Below are 20,014 nucleotides of genomic sequence, written 5' to 3' on the forward strand. Positions count from 1 at the left end.
AAACACTTCCTCCCTCTTGAAACTGCTCAGGTCAAGAACAAGACATGTTTGGCACACAGTACGAAACAATATCAAACACACATATTATGTGTCATTATAAAGGGATAAATGATTTATTAAATCAAGTCTTTGTTTCATCCGTACAACAAAAAACGGTACATTGTTCCTGATCTCTGGGACGATGTACAGTCGCACGTTTCAGCACTGTCACATGTTGGGTTGGAAAGGTAGAAAATATCACACCAGAACAACAGACAAATCCTCACACTACCTCACAAGTCATGAGAGTTGATCGTTTACCAATCCGCCGCCGTGTTTTCAGTGGTTGTACGTTTGTGGCATATCCTTGTAATCTTGTAGGAGAGATTTCCACACAGGGGAAGTCAGAGCACTATAGGTTAGTAACACACTACTTTTAAAAAACTGTTGAGCTAGTTCTGTAGCGAATGCCACTTTTTAGTGCTTAAAACAGCAAGAAGGGCACAGAAAAGTGAGGAAGATTAAGAAATACACTTTAAAATGATGCAAGAATTTTGCAATCTAACTCCACATGGCTCTGTGGAAACTGTCTGCTTCACTGCTCTGATCCTTCTGCACGTGAAGAGGATTTTCTTTAGAAACTTTCTTAAAAGGTGTTTCGGGAAGGGGAATCTGCTCAGTGTTCGGACACTGTGAGGTGCTGCATCTTCTTGGCCGCCTCTTCGGACACCGTCTTGGTTGTTTTCTCCGGGCTGGGAGCTGGACTAGGTGCTGGGCTGGGAATTGGAGTGTTCGCCGCACTGTTGGGATACTCCCTGTTGCCGAATATGATGCTGCCCACTCGCACGTTGGTGGAGCCCACCTCGATCTTCAACGAATCAAAGGAAAGCATGTTTATAGTAGGCCCGAAAGAAGAATGAATAAGACACATTTTGCAATGACAACTATAAAACCCCTTACACGTCCATTAAAGGTACAGTGTGTAGAATTAAGTGATATCAGTGTTGAAATTGCATGTTGTAGCTGGACACCCCTCACCTCACCCTCCCCTTCCAAACATGCAAAAGAACCTGTGGTAGCCTTTAATTGTCATAAAACTCAAAAGGTGTTTAGTTTGTCCAGTTTGGACTAATGTAAAAAACATGGCGACCTCCGTAGAGAGGACCCCCTCAATGTAAATATAAAGTATTTAAATATAAAGGGCCTTTTATGGGGTAAAGAAAACTACAACCTACAACTACTGAACCCCATACCAGCAGAAATGTAAACGCAGGCCCCTCCGACCTGACTGTCATTACTGCCGTCAACAGCTGTTAAATAAGAAGAATACTTCCATAAATGTTGTGCTGACTTTGTGGGTAGTCCGACCCCAACACAGACATTGAGAATAGTTTAAAGAAAAAGCTAATTTTCTCCCTGATTGTCTCATTTGCTGTTGTAGGTCATAAAGTGGCAGCAATATTAAAATCAGACAATGTCATAAGCAGATAAAAACTCCTTGTAGGGAGTTTAAAATGCATCCTGAATGTGTCTCCTGTGATCACTGTGGCTGAACTGCACGTCCCTGCTATATGCTAAAATAATTAATTCAATTCATAACTCATTTGTGTTCGTGGAGACCAAATGTTGTTTTAACCTGGTAGGGGTGGGAAATCTTTAAATCTAAACATACGAGTTAAAAACTCCCTTTGACATTTGCTGTGTGAATTGTGTGCAGAATGTATTTTTAAGTGCTATTGAGAAGTGATGCTCACCGCATGCTCAAAGTCTGTGGACATGCCCATGCTGAGTTCCATCTCCTCCAGAGGAAGCTTCAGACTGTCACACACCTCCTGCCTTCGACTCAGCAGCATCTACAAGACGGAATATTTCTGAGATTATAATACAGATTAACATATACTAGGTTTCCAAACATATTTTTAAACAGGCAGTCTTTACACAGATCCTTTAGTGATGATGAAGTAGGACATTCTATGATTACAATTAGCTGGGATTGGCCTTTACTGGAAATATATTTAATATATTTGTTTTTAAAATAATTTCTCTTTTCTTGCTGTGTGGTTTCAGTTTAACTTCTCATATTAGAGTAAAGGGTTTGGGGGTTGGGGTGAGTGGGAGTTTTCAGAGAAGCACATTTCTAATCTGATTACATTTTAGTTAGAGGTGAGTGGATGTCGGAGCTCATGTCAAATGGAAAACACGATAACTGACGACGTCTAAAGCTTCAAATGTCACCTGCACTCAAAATCCTGCGCTCACATGCACATAAACCCTGCTTGTGCTCAGATTTCTGTGTTCCATCCTTTTTGTGCTCACGCTGCTTCTGTGCGTGAAATGTCTTTTTTCTTTTTTTTTCCTGATCTCGCATTTTTGTGCAACAAGTCGTTCAAAAGTCCCCAACATATGGAACGCCAGGTGTTGTGATTATGAACAAAATTGACCTGCCCTCGTTTTGGTTTATGTTGTTGTTGGTTCTCATAAAATACAGAGTGGAAAGAAACAGGTCTGTGTCGACCCTAACCCTCTTATTTTTTATAGTTACCAGCAACAGTGTTCCCATGATGTAAAAACTGAGATTTTGCCGCTGCACGTTGAGCAGGGATCTGCTGGACTCCTGCTCCACGACAGGGTCATTGTTTTTCTTCAAACATCCCGACAGAAGCCAGAGTAATACTAAAGACGTGGAGGGTGCAAGTGCGTGAGCCCGCTTTAAGTAACCACCCACACGGTCGCCAACACTGCACCACCAATTCTATTGGTTGGAGAATTTTGACAGACTTGTTGCACAAAAAATCCAGGAGCAGACGTGTCATGTGCATTCAGAAGCAACGTGAGCGCCAGGAGAGAACAGCTGAAGCACAGGAAATCTACGCACAAGCAGGGTATGTTTTAGTGGAAGCACAGTTTAGAGTGAAAGCATGAAAAGATTTTAATCAATGTCCTGCTCTCAAACTGAAAGAACACGCCTCTTGAATAAAGGGGAAAAAAACCCTCACACAGGAAGTGCTTTTCTCAGTTTGACACATTGGTGTGACAAGATATAATCATAAGTATGTTACGATTTCCACTGCTGCATGCAGTACATTTAGGGCCGAAACTATTAATACCAATAATCTAACTAACGTATCTTGGGTATCATAAGATGTCCTAGGCTATTTGTTCACAAACGTATTACTAAAGCTGCTTTCAGACATTGAAACTGAACTCCAGATAATCTCCTGACATTCTCCGGAGGGGCTGTATGTGAGAGTGAGAGGTTCCTGTCAGCCCCCTGGTAACAACTCTGTAGAATGTCCAAATGAGCTGATGTGAGATCAAGCGACTGACGCTAAGAATGAAAAATACAATAGGAAAACAAATGTCGTGGGATTAAAAAGCTGTGGACGACACCTGTGAAGAATTTAAAAGAACTTTTGGTGATAAGAACCGATGCCAGTGTTGTTGTGCTGAAAAGAAAAACACGTGATCTCCCCTTACCTGAACGCTCCCGGGATTTCTGTGATGTTGTGAGCGGCTCTGAACGGAAAAACTCGACCGCTGCGTGGTTCATGTGTAAAAGACAAACTCCGGAGAAAGCCCAGTTTTCCAATTCTGCAAATATTCTTCAGAGTTCATGTCTGAAAACAGCTTAACTAGCATTTTGCACTAACAAGCGTAATAAAGCACAGGCTTCGAGCACACGAAACTGTCGCCATTGAAATCAGCGAGGTGTTGTGTTGCCCTGCCCCAGTCTTGAAGGGCCCCATACATTTTGAAAAAGACTGAGATGTCACTGTGCTTGCTGCAACCGAAGCCTCATGAGGCTTCATTCGCCCACCGTTAGCTTCAGTCAATGTTTTCAGTGTTGTTTTTAAGAACAACCTGCCCTGAGCTGATTGTTAGCTTCATTAATGCAGCGGTAGTACATGCAATGAAATAACAATGAGGTTTTGGAGAAATTTTTTTTTGTACTTGAAAGTCCGGGTTGGGGCCCAGGGTGAGGTTGTAGCCATAGCGCCCGATAGTCATGAGTCCTAAGAAGTGCAGGGCAGAGCACTGGGACACGATGTGCTTCACTGTATTCACCGTCTCCTCTGGTGGGAGGCCATGTTTACCTGCAACCCACGTGACACATGCTCTGTTAGATCGACTGACTCTGTGCGTACAGTGCATGTCTGCGATCATATCAATACTAACTCTGTTCTCCACTGGTGTTGATCTGCAACATGACCTTTAACCTCTGGGTGCTGGCTCCCCTCAGCCTCTGCCACGAGCTGTTGACCTTATCAGCCAGTTTCGCAGAGTCAACCGTCTCCACGAGGAACAGGTTTGGCACGGCTGGGAAAACAAAGACAAGACTCAGTGCTGGGTTAATGTTTTTCTTCAAACATCCGGCTTCGGCAGGAGAGGGCGGGAGCGCTGACAGTCACTTACCCAAAAGTTTGTTGACATTATTCTTCTGTAGATGGCCGATGAAGTGCCACTTGATTTCTGGACAGGATTCTAGAATCTGAATGAGGCAAAAGGAAACTGTAAAAATACGCAACGCGCTGGGGTCTGAAGAAATAATCTCAACCTCATTAAATGTAGAAAACCCACCAGTGGATCTGAAGCTTTATCCACAAGTTCATTAACCTGCCAGGGGGATAAGGGATGAGGTCAGTCTCTACATTATTCCTCAGCTCGGCTCCTCTCAGGAGCTTTTACGCTCATGGCCGGACATTGGGAAAGTTTGGAGTGGACCAGTCTTGCATCATTTCATACTCACGTAGTTTTCTCCAAAGTTACGCTGCCCTTGTCTGTACGCCTCCACAACCATCTCTGGGGGTTTGGTCTTGCTGACAGCTACAAGACGGGGAGGCACAGCTGGCAGTGTCTGGGGACGGACAGGAAACACACAGTTTTCATCTGCATCACTATATCACTGCGTCACTATTTGACTATATCGTAGCATTGCTACATCGCTGTGTTAAATGGTTTGTATATATATAGAGCTTTTCTAGTCTTGATGACCACTCAAAGCACTTTACAGCACAGTTTGCCATTCACTCATACATTCATACAGTGCATCTATTAGCAGCACTGAGGGGCAATTCGGGGTTCAGCATCTTGCCCAAGGACACTTTGGCATGCGGCTGGGGAAGGCCGGGATCGAACTGCCAGCCTGGTTGGACGACGACTGCCCTATCGCTCAGCCACAGCACTGCACCGGTATATCGTTGCATCGCTATACGGCGGTATCGCTGCTATCGCTGGATCACTGCACCAGTAGACCGCTACATCACTCTACTACTACACTACTGCATCACCATGTCACTGCACTTCAGGTTCACTGGATAGCTGCATCCCTGGATCCCCATATGGAGGTATTAGTCAATTACTGTGTCACTGGATCACTGTACACCACAGCACTGCACGGCTGTACCGGTGCGGCTGCTCAGTGTGTGGGGTCTGAAGTGTGAGTCAGCCTTGACAGGACCCTTCAAAACAAAATGATGAAGGCTGATTGTTTGCTGCTGCTGCTGCTGCTGTGTTCAGATGCGGTGACACATCAGTCAGTCACCGGCTCACAAACTCACGAGGAGGAACTCCTTCCTCCATGCTCTGACCTACATATCATCTCCTGTTGTTTTGAAGGAGGAACACGCTGATATCTTCCCTGTCTTTCACACAGGGAGGTGTGAGGAGGAGGAGGAGGAGGAGCAGGCTGATCTACATCATCACCAGCCTGTGTCACATAGACATCATGACCACGTGCCACCAGTAGCTGCCAGGCACGTCGAGGTGCCACTTGCTCCCACGCGTGTGGTGATGATGGTGATGATGATGATGATGATGATGATGCCACTACCAGACGTGCACGGTGTCAGTGCACCACGAGCCGAGCTGCCTCCCGTCCAAAGGTTGAGGTGTTCGGCTGCCTTACATAACGAGTCGTGCCGCCGCAGCAACACTCTCTCCCGGACCCCGAGTGTGGCAGCGACGGCAGCGGTGCCCCCCCCCCACCCCCCGGAGCGGAGCCCTCCGGGCCGCAGTTACCTTGAGCCGCCGTGCCGCCGCCTGGTTCACCCGCTCCACCACCGACTGTAGCGCCTTCCCAACCTCGTCCGACATTGCTACTTTCCACATAGCGTCAGACGGCGACGACACACGACGTCAAAGGAGCGTGTCCGCGATGACGTCAGTCCCCCTTCAAAGTAAGAGCCCGGTAGAGGCAGGAAGTCCGCCGTCGAGACGGCGCCCTCTATCGGCCCTGCTTCAGCATCGAGGGTGTTCATAGTCGTGATTCTTATTAAAGGCACATCAGTTGTTTCTGAGACGCTTTATATCTTATTTGTTGAAGTGAACAGGACCACGTCCCGATCAATACATTTGTCTGATAAAAAGGAAACAAACAAAAACATGGACACATCCACCGTCCAGCAGAGACGGTATAACCAGATGTTTGCGAGCCTTGTTCTCCAATGACATTTGATTCACAGAAAAATAATATTGGAAAATGGGAACATGGCAAATCTTACAAGACTGAGTAGGAGTGAAGATTATTATTCTTATTATAAGAGTGAAAGATCTATGCATCCCATACACCACTGCAGGTTTCACTTCCCAGAAAAGTAAACGTATTGAGGCAGTATCTGGTCCATGGCTGCTCACTCCACCCCACAATCACTCCATCTGTATGACCGGAACACTGCACCACTGTGCAACTACATCACAGCATCAGTGCATCACTATATTGCTTTGACACATCATCTCTAACTCGCTGCATCAGTGTATAACTGGACCACTATATTACTTTATACAGCTATCAGTTCACCACTGTGCCACTGCCTCACAACATCATGGCACCACTACATCAGTGTTTGCAGGTTGGGGCTCCTAAAGCTCTGTCCCTTTGGTCTAAAGATCTGTGGACACTGTGAAAACCCTCAAAAAGCAGCTTAAGACTCATTTGTTCAGACTAGCCTTGGTTTAATCGTTTTTGGTTTTATTGTATTTCTTATTTGTATGCATGTATATTCTTTTTTTACCCTGTAAAGCACTTTGTGACATTTCTTTGGCCACTAAATTGTCATCAGGTCTCCCATGAGGGCATGTGAATATCTGTACCAAATTCCAAAAAAAACTTGAGAAACTGTTTCCTTGAGATCATGTTTACAAAGGTTGGACAGAAGGAAAGACAGAAAAACCATAAACACAATGCAGTTGGCTGTCAATGACAATAATAATATTAATCTAAATGTTGTAAAGAATGTTTCACCTTAAACTTTACACCTCTGTATAGCAGTTGAGATGGAGCTGCAGGTCTGCCGATCTGGGGAAGAGCATCCAGATACACACATTGTCTTCCTGATCACAAACAAAGCCATGGCTAAAGTAAGCTGCTATTAAGATTTATAGACAGTATTGTGTGGTTCTGGTAATGACGTGTACGTTCGAAACTGAATCAATAAACACAAAATACAAAGAAAACTGATTTATTAACACATACACTTTTCAAAATAAAACATAAAAAAAGTCCTCGTCAGTGTAAATCAGACATCTGATAATTCAAAGACACAATCAGCTCTTTCAAACAAAACACGTGACTAAAAGGGAAACAGAATGTAAAAAGGTGTGGGTCTTTCTCTTCTCCATCTGCAGCCATCCCCTCCTCTCATACTCGCTCCAAGGCCTCCAGCATGATGATGCTGTTTCCCCTGATGACCTGTGAGAAATGAGACCACACGTATGTTTAACATTATTTACATGGTGAAGCGTTTCTGAGTAAACAGAGGAAATTTCAAATTGGTGGTAGTAGAGCTGTACGGTATCTTCAATTGTGTCAGCATTTAAACCCTGAATGGTGTTGCTGTAACCATATCAGGCTAATTTAACAAGGATATGCCCTTTTTCCAAAACAGATACTTTGACTTTCCACAGCAGGAAAGGAAAAGCTGCTACAATATTTTGGCTTTCCATTTAGGTCTGACAGTGTTGAACACAGGGGCTGTTGATCATAAATTAATGAACAAAGCAATGATTTGTCTTTTCAATTACACCAGTGTCTGCTGTGACAAACATCCATTCCAAGAAATCTACTTCTACTCCACTGTTGTCGTTTTGGGTGATGTGGGGTGTTTAATCCAGATCAGAGTCCTTTAGTCGGATATCTGCCAATACGGACTTCATTCCAATAATATGCACATAAACAGCTGGAAAGAAACTTACCACCATGCCAATGCTGTTCTGCTGTCCCCCAGGGCCCATCTCCAGACAGTCATCCATCACCAGGTTCATAAATGGGTCGAACCCTCGCAGGATGCCCTGCACGTGTCTGCCTCCATTCAACTTCACTAAAGCACAGAAAGAGAAGTTCCTGTGAGAAATATACTCCATGTTTGTTTCATTCAGAACTCCACCCTATTCTCAAAGGATTTAATCTCATCTTGATTTGTGTTGGTATTAAGCACTTCAGACTGGGATTGGAATTTTAATATCTGCAATCAACAGAAAATTAATTCATATTTTTTCTGTTTGCATCTTTAAAATCATGATGCACAACAAGTTCATTTTAAATTTTGTTCAACACAAGTAACCGTGCATTAATACAGAGCAGTATGTTCTTAACTTATATGAATACCATTTCTCTCTCTGGGATGAGAGCCTGTAAACAATGAACATGTTGCACTTAAACCAGTCAAAGCCAGTTCACTAACCATTAGTCATTTATGACCAAATGTTTGTTAATAATTATTATCAACAGTAAAAGATCTTGGGGGAGGATTTTGGTTCCCACCTGCATGAGATGTGGTGAAAATGTTTTATTGAATTCAAAGTTAATAACATGTTCTACTAAATCCTTTGCATCCAGTCCAAGATTACTGAAGAGCTACATTTAACCCCTGCTATTCAAAGTAAACATAACGCTTTCTGCTCTTTCTTATGTTTTGAAAAGTAAGAAAACCTGTGGTGTTCTTTTGTGGCCATGCCCTGAAATGATAATTTTAGGGAATCAGTCCAAAGAGAAAGTATATGGGATAGAATTAATTCACATAAATTTGGGATTAGATTCTAACAACGACTATAGATACCAGCATGTTTTCAGAGTTGCTTCATATGCTGCACGGCCCTGGATGAGATTTTGAGGAAAGGTTCCCCAAAGGCAACATACTTAACAGTAATGGTCTAGAGCTATATATATTTGTAGTGTTCTTGTTTAACGGGTTTTCATTGTCCCTACGTCTTTGTGTTGTATCAGGCAATATTGACAAATTAAATAGATTGAAGGTTAAAGGTTCAGTGTGTAGCATTTAGTGACATCTAGTGGAGAAGTCCAGTCCAGTGTCTCTTTGTCCAATCTGGACTACTGCAAAAAACATGGCAGCCTCCGTAAAGAGGACCTGTAGTATTTAAATAGAAAGGGCCCAGTCTAGGGTAAAGAATACAGAACTTGAGATGAAACACTCCAGAAAACACCACCAGGATTATTGTATATTCAATTCCTGCCAATGTCCCTTTCACCTAAATCCTCCAAAGTGCTGTGTTTGCCCAATTCTAAACTATTACAGTCGTATTCTTGTTAGCTGCAGCCTCGAGGTTCACCACCAGCTGAGCACACGAAGCTCATGTTCAACGAGCATTTCAAACAGAGGAGCGGCTCGATGTTCTCGATGATACTCACACGAAAGCTTCTTGTCCATGAACCTGGGGATGAGAACACAACATTAGCTTTCTGTCCTGACGCTCGCGTTTCATACAGAACCGAGTCCAGGCAGGCTAGCTAGCATTAGCTCATTCAACTTAGCAAACAATGCTATACGCAATACTATGCATTAGCTGTCCAAACCCTGCCGGTGTGAAGGTATTCATTGGAAACTACTCACTTCTTCAGCTCGGGCGGGTGTGCTTTGCTCATGGTTTCTTCTTCTCAACACGCCGACACTCACTCGTAAGAAGATCGTTTCACAAAACCGCGGAAGGAAAGCGTGCACCGGGAAACCGGAACCTAAACAGCACACTTCCGGCACGGACGTATGGGCGTTACTGCTAGACAGCGCCGCCATGCGGCCTGAAAGAGGCAGGGCTGGAGATGTTTTTCTCGTTAATGCAAAAAAAAAAACATGACCTGTTTGTTATTGATCATTTTCTAAGCATAGAAATAATCATACCCTAGTGACAGAGCAAAGTGATTGTCTAACAAATATGAGAGGACTTCTTATTCCAGCAGACATTTCACACAGGCAGGGAGATGACCTTATCTTCTCCACAGTAAATTAGATTTGATGCTTGGTTTCTGAAGCAGACGTTTTGTAATTAAGAATGAGAACATTTCTTTTCCTGTTTTATCTGTGCTCTCCTCAACCCACAAGCAGCTAACATCTATTGATTTATTTTAAGTATGGAGGGAACTCTTCAAATAGAAAGGTCTGAAGCTGTGTTCTGACCATTAGTGCCCCACTAGTCAGTTATCCATGTCATTCTCCAGCCAATGTCGAGTCTAACACGTTGGCAAAGAACAGTCAGTGTAAACAGGATTTTTCAGTATGATTGTCTTTTTTTAATTCACTGTTCTTTTCATGAACACACATCACATTCATGTAATGTTCTATCTACTGAGGTTGCTAAAAATGGCGTCCACCAGACTTTCTGAAGTCGTCTTATAACCTCCCCCCTTGTGCAATGGTCAGCTCCATGCGCATCTCTAATAGCGATTTTTAACAATGAGTGTGGGAGAACAAAATGTCCTTGCATGCTACGCCACAGACCATTTTGAGGTCCAGCAACAGTATTTTTAATGGCTCCTCTTTTGAGCCACACAGATTGTTCATAAGGACCAGCGTTGTTTTGAGCTAATATAAGAGATGCTAAATTTGTGGTTCATAGTCCTCTGCTACTAATATTATATATTACAAGGCTTTAAGAACACATCTGTAGCCTGAACAGTCATGGGGTGTACTCTCTGTAGGAATCATCATTCGTGTGGCCGGATTGGCTGTGGCACAGCGTTGTATAGTGAGTTCAGGCACTGAGAGAATTACCTCATAACCTGTACTTCTCGCTTGGGTCAACACAAATCTGGGACTAGTGATTAGTGCGTGTAACTGGTGAGATGTGTACAAAATGGTAGGGTGACCCATGGTCACAGCTGATGCTTTTTGAAAGGCACAGGCAGCCGCTGCCAATCCCTGATAACAGGGAGTCAGGCCCGTTTCGATGTTGTCCAGTTTGGTGCTATAATATGCAAGTGGTTGCTTACCAGTGGGAGTTTCCTGCATCAAGACAGCACACGCATATCCTGCTTTTTCTGCAACATACAAGAGGAACACTTTATCATAGTCAGAGTTACCAAGCACACGTGCCGTTTGCGTATCCTTTTTTAGGGCCTGAAAGGATCCTTCTGCTTCAGCTGTCCATAATAATTCAGCTGAACCATTTGTTTGTCCCACTCGGATTAAAGCTCGCAGCGGGGCAGATTTAATAGCATAATCGCAGATCCATGGTCGCCTAAACCCTGCCATCCCCAGAAATGACAACATTTGTCCCACCGTTTGTGGTTTGGGAGCTTTTGTTATAGATTCAATCTGTGAGGGTGCTATTGCACGTTTATTACCACAAAGTTGTCTGCCTAAATATTCAACTTGTGACTGGCAGAACTGTAGTGTATACTTACTGACTTTGTGCCCCCCCCCCCCCTTAGCCAATTCAGACAGGACTGAGACTGAGTCTTCCTCACACTGAGATTTAGCATGGCTACATGTTAAAAGGTCATCTGCATATTGAAAAACAGTGCTTGTTACTTTCAAATGTTGCAGGTCATGCGCTAATACTCTATTAAATACTGTGGGGCTTTCTACATAGCCTCGTGGAAGACGAGTATACGTGTACTGCTGTCCTAGATATGTAAAAGCAAAAAGGTGTCGGGAGTCTGGGTGGAGCGGCACACTAAAGAATGCAGAACACAAATCAATCACTGTGTACACACATGTTTGGGGTGGAATGTTTGAGAGTAATGTATGTGGATCTGGAGCGATGGGTGTCTCTGCATCCACAATAGAAGTGATTACCCGTAGATCATGCATTAGTCGATCTGAGTTTGGTTTCTTGATTGGTCAATAGTGGGTTTTATACCAGCTGTCTGATGTGCTTTTAGAGGATACTGCTTTTTGTATGGTAATACTATGTTTGGGTTTAGTTTAACAAGGTGAGGTCGTGCTGACTGTACTAGCCCTACATCTGTTTTATGTTGTGACCATACTAACTGAGGTACTTTACTCAGCAATGTGTTATGTTCGTTTGAGAGAGATAGTAGTGCCAGGGGTGGCTGTGCCTTCATCAAAAGTTCGTAAGGATATTCGAAGGTATTGACCATTAGAGGAGACATGGATGCATCCTCAGTGGGGCGCCAGACTGTAGTTTTCATCATCGGGCCCAGGTCACGTGAGTCATGGCCTTTTGTGACCATGAGGGTGATGTGTGGAGTGGAGTTGGGCACCTGGAACCACTGATGAATCTCTGGTGGAAGTGTCACAGCTGCTGCCACTCCTTGGGGTCCCACATATATGTTGCAGAATCCAGTAGACGATCGATAGAATGTGTGTGTGGCTGGTCGTGTTGTTTTGCACAGCTTGTTGTGACCTCATCAGTCGGTGGGCTGGCCCATCCAGGAAGTCCAGTTCCAGACCACCTCGGGTGCATTGGATTTTTGCTTTCAAGGGACACAGGATATCACGTCCTAAGAGCACAACGTTGTTTTCTGATATGCTCTCATCTGTGTTCCACTCCTAAGTCTCATTAAATTATTCTGTTCCTCTGGATCTGGCTCTGCCTGCTCATCTGTCAGATTGCTGAGGAAACGTGGGCTGGGAGCCAGGTCAAATTATTGCAGTTCCTCCACCTCCCGCCGGCGTCGCTCCTCCAATGACTGTTCGCCTGTCGTCATCATGGTGCCTGATAACCGCAGGTTTACTTCCTGTGGCGACTCTGCTGGGGCTTGTAGTTCTGCAGCTTCTTGTCTCAGCTGTGTTATCTTAGCTTCAAGCGTCTCTGTTTAACCTTGAAAGGCAAGTACCTTCCTCCAGGCCGGTACAGCTTCTCTCTCTGTTGTGTTAGAGGTGTATGAGTGAGGGCAGTCTCTCTTGGTGTGCTGTTTATCAGCTGTGGGGGTGATTTACAGTTCGAGTAACTCTCAAGCTCCATCTTCACTTCTTTATTCATTGTTCTCCTCCTTTGTGGCTCTTTTTCCTCAGTTTCGCTATCTGGTCGCTGAATCCCTTTATAGCTTGTGCTGCATGATTCGTCGCTTGAACAGGAGCTGCTCGCGTCATCAACTTGTGATGTTTCTTTTTGGCCGGGCTGAGTGCACCAGTTCACTGTGAACTTTCCTGTCAGTAAACCCTCAGTTGTTTTTAGAAAATATATTTTTTTAAAGGCATTGGATACAGGCCTGTTGCTGCCGGCTCTGTACAAGGAGGCGGTTGCGAGGGGGCAGGTTCCATTCTTTGGCCACTGTAGTCGTCCTGATGTTCGCCTGTGCCATTTATTCATGCAGTGTTTTATTTGTTTAGCATGGTCAGGCTGCTGTCTTATCACTAGCTCCACTGGGGTCAGCAATCCCTTTCCCTTCCCCATTTTAGCTCCCATAAATCCTTGCCTAGCACTGCCTCATAGTCTAGGAATTTCTGGCTCAGGGTGAGCTTTTGTCCTTATTAATATTAATATTTTACTCACTGTCACTCCTTTCTTAATAATAGCTTTTCTCATGGGATTGAATTTCAAATTTTCAGACCCGTCTTCGGCCGGGGTTTTAGTTATGTATCCGAATTTCCCCGTTTCCCATGCACTCTACACTTCTGGGGACGATGCTTATATCAAGCCTTGGATCTACTGCTGCTCTAGTTCTACCTGCTATGGTCAATCCTTCAGGAATCCCCAAAAAGGGACACAAAGGGAATGTGGCTGTTGCAGCTGGTCGATTACACAAATATTCTAGTATTGGTGCTAAAGTGAAGGGGACCCAGAGACCACGTATTATAGTCTCCCACGGGATGCCAGGAAATTCTTCCTTTGTCTGTGTTAAGTTTATGATTTTAGTGATTTGCCACATTTTTTGTTCAGTTTGCCAATTCTCTACACCACCCTCATCATAGTATGTTCTTTCTAACCAGAAATGTGCTCTTATACCCTGCATCTCTCTATCTCCTTGTGTCACGGGATTAATGATTTTGTCTTCAGTACTACTGCCCTCCCTATGTTCTTCCGTTCACATTTATTTTTATCCAACTTTATGTCCAGTCCTCTATTAGTCTCCACAGCACTCCACTGAAAAACAAAAGGAACACTATTAAAGTTAAAATACCCAAGATTACATGTCCCACAGTTGTCTCATTTTCTAGTTGCTGTAGACCATCAATTCTTAACAATTCTCTTTTATTTAACAATGTTCTTTCTCTACTAGTACTATGTATTAATTGTATAAATTCTTTCTCTACTAGTACAGTGTTTCAGGTTACTAAAGACACTGTCCCAACTGTTAGTTTGTGAGGCGTCGGAGGCTTACTCCGTTAACGCCTGTCAGGTCACCGTGACCCAGAGCAGAACAGCCAGCCAGGACTATACCACAGCAACTGGCCCTTATAACGAATGTGAGGCTTGTGTGTTCACCTGTTATGTCTCCACCTCACACTGCTAGAGACACTGTTCTGTGTGCGTGTGTGAGGGTGTGAGAGAGGTTACTGCTCTCTATTGTCTTGCTTTTTCTGTATTTTTCCTTTTTCTTTTCTGGCCAGTAATTTTTCTAATTTATACTACTTTGTAGCTCTTATTGTCTCTCGAGCGATTTTGTGCACTTTTCTTTATATCGCCGTCCCTAAGGCCCCTTAGCGATCTTCGTCACTCTCTGTGGTTCCTGTGGATGGCCTTGGGCTTGAGTTCACCCCTGGAAAGTCTCCAAGCACCTGGGTTGCTTTGGATGGCCTTGGAACTGGGACTTTTCCTCTGGAAAGTCCCTATCTTGCCCTGACATGTCTCTTTTTCTTTTAAACAGTTTTTACTCTTGACACCAATATATTCTGTCCAAACCTTTTACTCTTAAAAAAAAAGATATTTGTCTCTACTTTGACACCATTATGTTTCCTTTTTGTCAGATTGGCTTTTAAAAAAAAAAAGAAAAGATTATTATTCTTAACACAAGTTATACATACACATGTACTGCTTGAAACACACTGAGTATATTTGATGATATATTTGATATGTTTGATTCGTCATTATTGTGTTAAACTTGTAATCATCAGTAAATTAAGTTTCTCTTTATACTCCAACATACATTAGATTGTAGTGCAGATTGAAGGTATATGGTGACATTCATATTGTGACCAAAAATTATACTACAACAAACTAAACACCTTTTGGGTTTTCATAAAAAATGAAGCCTACCACAGGTTTTTTTTATGTTTGGAAGGGCAGCTGCAACATGCAAATTCACCACAGAATTCTACACACTGAACCTTTACAGAGTGTAGGGAACTGCTCAGATTGTCAACAATGCAGAGAAAGTCAATGTCAGGGCTCAGGATCACATTGACTTCCCAGTTTACCAGTATGACACAGATAATCATTAGAACGAAAACAGTTTTTGGAATGTTTTAATAATATTTATCTACAAAGAGCCATAAACTATTTTACAAAAGACCTTGAAAAAGTGGAAGATTCCAAAACTATTAAGTGATTTTCTATATTTTCACAGTAGCTCTTTGAAAACAGTAGCTTAAAAGCTTTTATAACAAACTACAGAGAAAGTCATGTTAATCCTTTTCATTCACCAAGCACACTCATTACTCATCCCACAGACATAAAGGGTCTATCATTTAGCACATTGAGGTAACATCAGAGTTCGAGCCAGCTGAAGACATACTGAGAGGCATCAGGCTGGGTAATATCCTCTGTGAATTTCAAAGAGTTGCAACAGAGCGTAAAAAGGCTCAACTTTCACTTCGCCTTGTGAGGTATCGCTCTACCCCTGGTGAAGCACTTGCAAATATTGACTTCTTTCCTCATTTCTATTACTTTCAGATTAGTCCACAGGCCAAAATTTAATTAAACAGGGAAACTGGTCATTTGGGTAATTCCCATGTCAGATTCAGACGATTTAAGAAGCACACTTGTTTTTGCACGTTTTACAACCTATCACACTACCACAACTTTCAGTGTTTTACTACTAATAATAGATAAAAAAAAACATGTGGACAACTTTAGACATAGGTGATCCATCTCAGTGAACGTGTTGACTTTATGTTTCGTCAAAACAGTCCTTTAGTAAAAGATCAGGGGGATCCTCCGCATGATTCAAGGGTAGAGTCTGTTAATGACGTTTCTTACATGCGACAGATGCAAAATTAAAAAAATAAAAATCAATCAAAAAGGCTACAAATATTTCAGGATGGTGATGAGCCGCTGCACGTGACTGTGTGGTCAAATATAATGCATGATTTCTGCAGCGGGAGTTACCTCCTGCCTCTGCACCGCCCCTCACCTCAACACTCTGGAGATTTCTATGTTGTTGTGAACGCGTCTGGACGGAGAATCTTTTGCTGCGTTCTTCATACGTGAAGGACAATCTCTCGTGAAAGTTCGGACCCAATTATGCGGACATCCTCCGGAGTTCATGTCTGAAGACAGCTTAGGAGATGGCTGGTTAACAACATACACTTTATCCCTTTTGTAATTTTTTGGGTCGTTCAATTTGGCAACAGAACAACTGGTCCTATCAGAGATTGTTGGAGATCTGTCCCATAGACACCACATCAACATTCACTTTGCAAATAAAAAACATGCAGTGATAGCATCAAACAGTAACTAAATGGCCACTATAGAAAAAACACTAGAATGGTTGGCAGTTAAGTATATCTGATTGATACTAATACACTAATACTCTGCAATGAGCCTTTATCAACCAATTTCTTCAACTTTTGCTGTGTTGGTGTGAATGAATTAAACCCTTGGACTAATTAAAGCAGGATACTCTGAGCGCTCAGTGAATGAACTGGTTAATCAACATGAATTCCCCCCTCATCCCTCTCAGCTCTCTGGCCATTCAAGGCAAAAAAGGTAAATCGCTGATGACATTTAAAGTGGATGTCAGACTTTAGTGGCCTGCTGCACGGAGCCCTCTGTGAGGCCGTCCTCCTCCACCCTGACTCGCAGGTGCTCCTGACAGTGTTCTAGGAAAGAGTCCATGGCTGAGAACCCCTGCTGACAGGGCACACAGTGGTACAGCCTGTGCCTCTTTGAGCCCGGCCATTTACAGGTGTCCATCTCGTTCGTGCACACACTGCAGTGCCTCCTCTTCACAGACGACTGGTGGAGCTCCATGTGCTCCCTGAGCTCGGAATGCAGAGAGAAAACCTCTGCACAGGAGGGGCATGGGAACTCTCTCTCTTCCTCCTCCTCTGCCTCCTTCTCTTCAGGCACTTCCTTGCATCTCCTCACACTCTCCTTAATCTCTAAAATGGGCACTTTCCTGGGCCTCCCTGGTCCAGGCCTTCCTTTCTTATCTTTCAATTTGGCTTTTATGTTATTTGGTCTATTTTCCAGTGACTTGTAGTCTTTGGCGCTGCTTCCCTCAGACAGGCTTTTGTCATTGACTGTAGAGAAGCTTGAGGCTGTGTGCCATCTGTAATGTGCCTTAAGTGACAAATGATGGAAGAAGACTTTGCCGCAGACCTGACACGGATTCCCATCTCCTCTCCAGCGCCTTTTGACGACTGGCTTCGGATCTCTCCTGGTACTTTTCTCTCTGCTGTGCTTCTCTTTCCTGTGCATGTAGAGCTTGGAGGTGCTCATGAAAACCATGTCACAAGAGCGACATTTCAGAAGCTTCTTTTTGGATTTGGAATTTTTATTTGGATGTTTATTGGCATCTCCCCCTTTCCTTGTGTCTCCACTGGTACATTCTCCTTTGGTCTTTTGTCGCTGTGGGGCCCTCGACTGCTCCTTGGGGTGGCTACACTGCTTGTGGCGTTGCAGACCGGCCTCTGTACGGAAGCTTCTTGAACAGAATTGGCACAGACGGACAGCTCTGCTGCTGGGCCCTGGGGTGTCTGAGGAATCAGAGCGGGTTGTGTCTCCCTCAGAAACTGGAGGAGAATCATCTGGAAGGCTGCTCGCACCAACTACATCTGACGGGGATGGCGGTTCACTGCAGCCAGCCTGCTGATGCTGCAGCAGGGCCTGCTTCTGGCTGAATCCTCTCCCACAGGGAGCACATGCGTAAGGGCTGCTGTCCAGGACGTGAGGCTGGAGGTGGAGTGACTTTTCCTGGGGCCTGCCGGGATCTATGGTGTGATGCGTGCACGGAGAGCCGTGCCGTGACTCTCCACAACAAAGTTCACACGGAGAGGAGTCACCATCACACTTGTGTAGCTGCAAGGACGACCGCAGGGAGAACTCCTGCCCACAGGAGGGACACCGGTGAGGTTTGGGTAATGAGTGTTTTAGTTCCTGGTGCTGCAACAGATCTTCTGCATAAGGGAAGTTCTTGCCACACTCTGAACAAACATACACCGGCAGGTGGGACGGTCGCTGCCTCTGGGCGTGTGTGTGCTGTTTGGTGTCTGCCCGAGCGATGAAGCTGGCGAGCCGGGACAGAGTGTCTGTTGATGTCCTGGAGCGACTGAACGACTCCGGGGTCCGAGCTGTGCTCCAGCTGACTCCATCCATCCTCCTTTTATCACCGAGCTTCTCTCCAGCACGCGTTTAAGTCATCGGCCTGAAAACTGCACAAGTACAAGAGACTAAATCAAATCAGCAGCAGTGTTTTAAAAAGGTCTGACTTTAACCTGAGCGCTACCAAGCTGCTAATCCCCGACAGTGAAGTGCACACAACAGCTAGCTTGATGTTCTGTAGAGGAGGTGTTTTCTCCTCAGGTGAATATATGAGAGGAGCTGTGACACGGCGGAGAGCTCGCGCTACTTTGCACAGGATCACTGCGTGTTCGGCTAACGTTAGCTCCAAGCTAGCTGAGCTAATACGGCTAATAAAGCTAATAAAAGCTGCCTGCCCTGCGGCTCGACTTACCTCCGCTCTCCGTCAGATTCACGGGAGCACCGCGGCTGGTCAGGGCCTCACGGGTCCTCGTGTTAACCCTCCGTGTCTGACTGACATGGCTGCGAAAGTTAAACACAAGTTTGTTTGTCCGGAGGGGGGGCTTCACCACCGAGCTGTCCGGATCACTTCCGGTACGTCACTTATCACGTAATTTATCTCACTTTATTTTTATATCGTATACATATATACATATATATATATATATTGCAGGTTGATTGTTTTCTTTTTTTATTGTTACAGAAATGTCTGTGTTATTGCCTTTTCAACTTTAATTTCTGTATACTACACTTTCTTTCTGCTGCTGTAACAAGTACATTTCCTAATTTTCTTATATATATGTATATACATTTATAAAGATACACACACACACACACACACACACACACACACACACATATATATATATATATATATAGTTATTGTTGTAAAATGTATATGTCTGTCTGTGTGTGTGTAGTTGTAAAATCTATATAGAAGAACAGGGACAGAGAGGGCCTGTATATATGGCATCAATAAAGTTCAGCGTTTTTTTTTGATATTTTTAATACTTGACAAGGAATTAGATATGTTTTGTAATACATTATCTCACTGAAGTAATGTTCCAGAGGTGACAAAATAAAACATATTTCACAAATTTGATGAGAAAAAAAGACTCTGAGATACATTCCCAATACTCCAAGAAAAAAATATCTAAATTATAAGTATTAATTATAAGCTCTTTCTGATGGTTGAAATAAAACATCTGTTCTTTACCAGCTTCTATCTCTAGAGACAAGTTAACACAGGTATGATCTTACCAAATAAAAAATGAGAAAATGTGATGTATCTAATTCTGTTTTGCAAGAATAAAACTCTGTAATCATCGCTCAGATTAGACGTTTGAACAAACTTAATGTGTTGCTGTTTCCTTTCACAGTCCCCTTGTGCTGCATTGTGCCTGTATAGTGTTGTTGCTGCTCTTTATTCCCAATA

General features: G+C 43.7%; 3 protein-coding genes across 3 annotated transcripts; all 3 read right to left on the reverse strand.

Annotated features, from left to right (window-relative positions):
* Positions 1-89: 89 nt before the first annotated feature.
* plpbp (pyridoxal phosphate binding protein) lies at positions 90-6,166 on the reverse strand. The gene is made up of 8 exons (XM_020089093.2): positions 5,998-6,166; positions 4,727-4,834; positions 4,558-4,593; positions 4,393-4,468; positions 4,156-4,296; positions 3,931-4,073; positions 1,734-1,832; positions 90-847 (listed from the first exon to the last, which is right to left on the reverse strand). Exons 1-8 carry the CDS (start codon positions 6,085-6,087, stop codon positions 656-658), a joined length of 885 nt encoding a protein of 294 aa, XP_019944652.1. The 5' UTR covers positions 6,088-6,166; the 3' UTR covers positions 90-655.
* Positions 6,167-7,420: 1,254 nt separating this feature from the next.
* snrpg (small nuclear ribonucleoprotein polypeptide G) lies at positions 7,421-9,993 on the reverse strand. The gene is made up of 4 exons (XM_020088938.2): positions 9,825-9,993; positions 9,623-9,645; positions 8,170-8,294; positions 7,421-7,666 (listed from the first exon to the last, which is right to left on the reverse strand). Exons 1-4 carry the CDS (start codon positions 9,854-9,856, stop codon positions 7,616-7,618), a joined length of 231 nt encoding a protein of 76 aa, XP_019944497.1. The 5' UTR covers positions 9,857-9,993; the 3' UTR covers positions 7,421-7,615.
* A 5,572-nt stretch (positions 9,994-15,565) lies between these two features.
* Positions 15,566-19,180, reverse strand: LOC109630922 (zinc finger protein 672). The gene is made up of 2 exons (XM_020089446.2): positions 19,013-19,180; positions 15,566-18,710 (listed from the first exon to the last, which is right to left on the reverse strand). The coding sequence occupies exon 2, from the start codon at positions 18,652-18,654 to the stop codon at positions 17,074-17,076; it is 1,581 nt and encodes a 526-aa protein (XP_019945005.2). The 5' UTR covers positions 18,655-18,710; positions 19,013-19,180; the 3' UTR covers positions 15,566-17,073.
* Positions 19,181-20,014: the final 834 nt, after the last annotated feature.

The sequence above is a fragment of the Paralichthys olivaceus genome, chromosome 6, assembly GCF_024713975.1.
Source record: "Paralichthys olivaceus isolate ysfri-2021 chromosome 6, ASM2471397v2, whole genome shotgun sequence".
Taxonomy (NCBI): Eukaryota; Metazoa; Chordata; class Actinopteri; order Pleuronectiformes; family Paralichthyidae; genus Paralichthys; species Paralichthys olivaceus.

Coding starts and splice junctions, on each gene's coding strand:
- plpbp (XM_020089093.2), bottom strand. CDS start 6,087: ATGTGGAAAGTAGCAATGTCGGACGAGGTTGGGAAGGCGCTACAGTCG. Junction 4,074..4,155: donor CAACACCAGTGGAGAACAGA/GTTAGTATTGAT, acceptor CGTGGGTTGCAG/GTAAACATGGCCTCCCACCA. Junction 1,833..3,930: donor GCCCCAACCCGGACTTTCAA/GTACAAAAAAAA, acceptor TCCGTCTTGTAG/ATGCTGCTGAGTCGAAGGCA.
- snrpg (XM_020088938.2), bottom strand. CDS start 9,856: ATGAGCAAAGCACACCCGCCCGAGCTGAAGAA. Junction 8,295..9,622: donor CATGGACAAGAAGCTTTCGT/GTGAGTATCATC, acceptor TCTGTGCTTTAG/TGAAGTTGAATGGAGGCAGA. Junction 7,667..8,169: donor AGAACAGCATTGGCATGGTG/GTAAGTTTCTTT, acceptor CATTTCTCACAG/GTCATCAGGGGAAACAGCAT.
- LOC109630922 (XM_020089446.2), bottom strand. CDS start 18,654: ATGGATGGAGTCAGCTGGAGCACAGCTCGGACCCCGGAGTCGTTCAGT.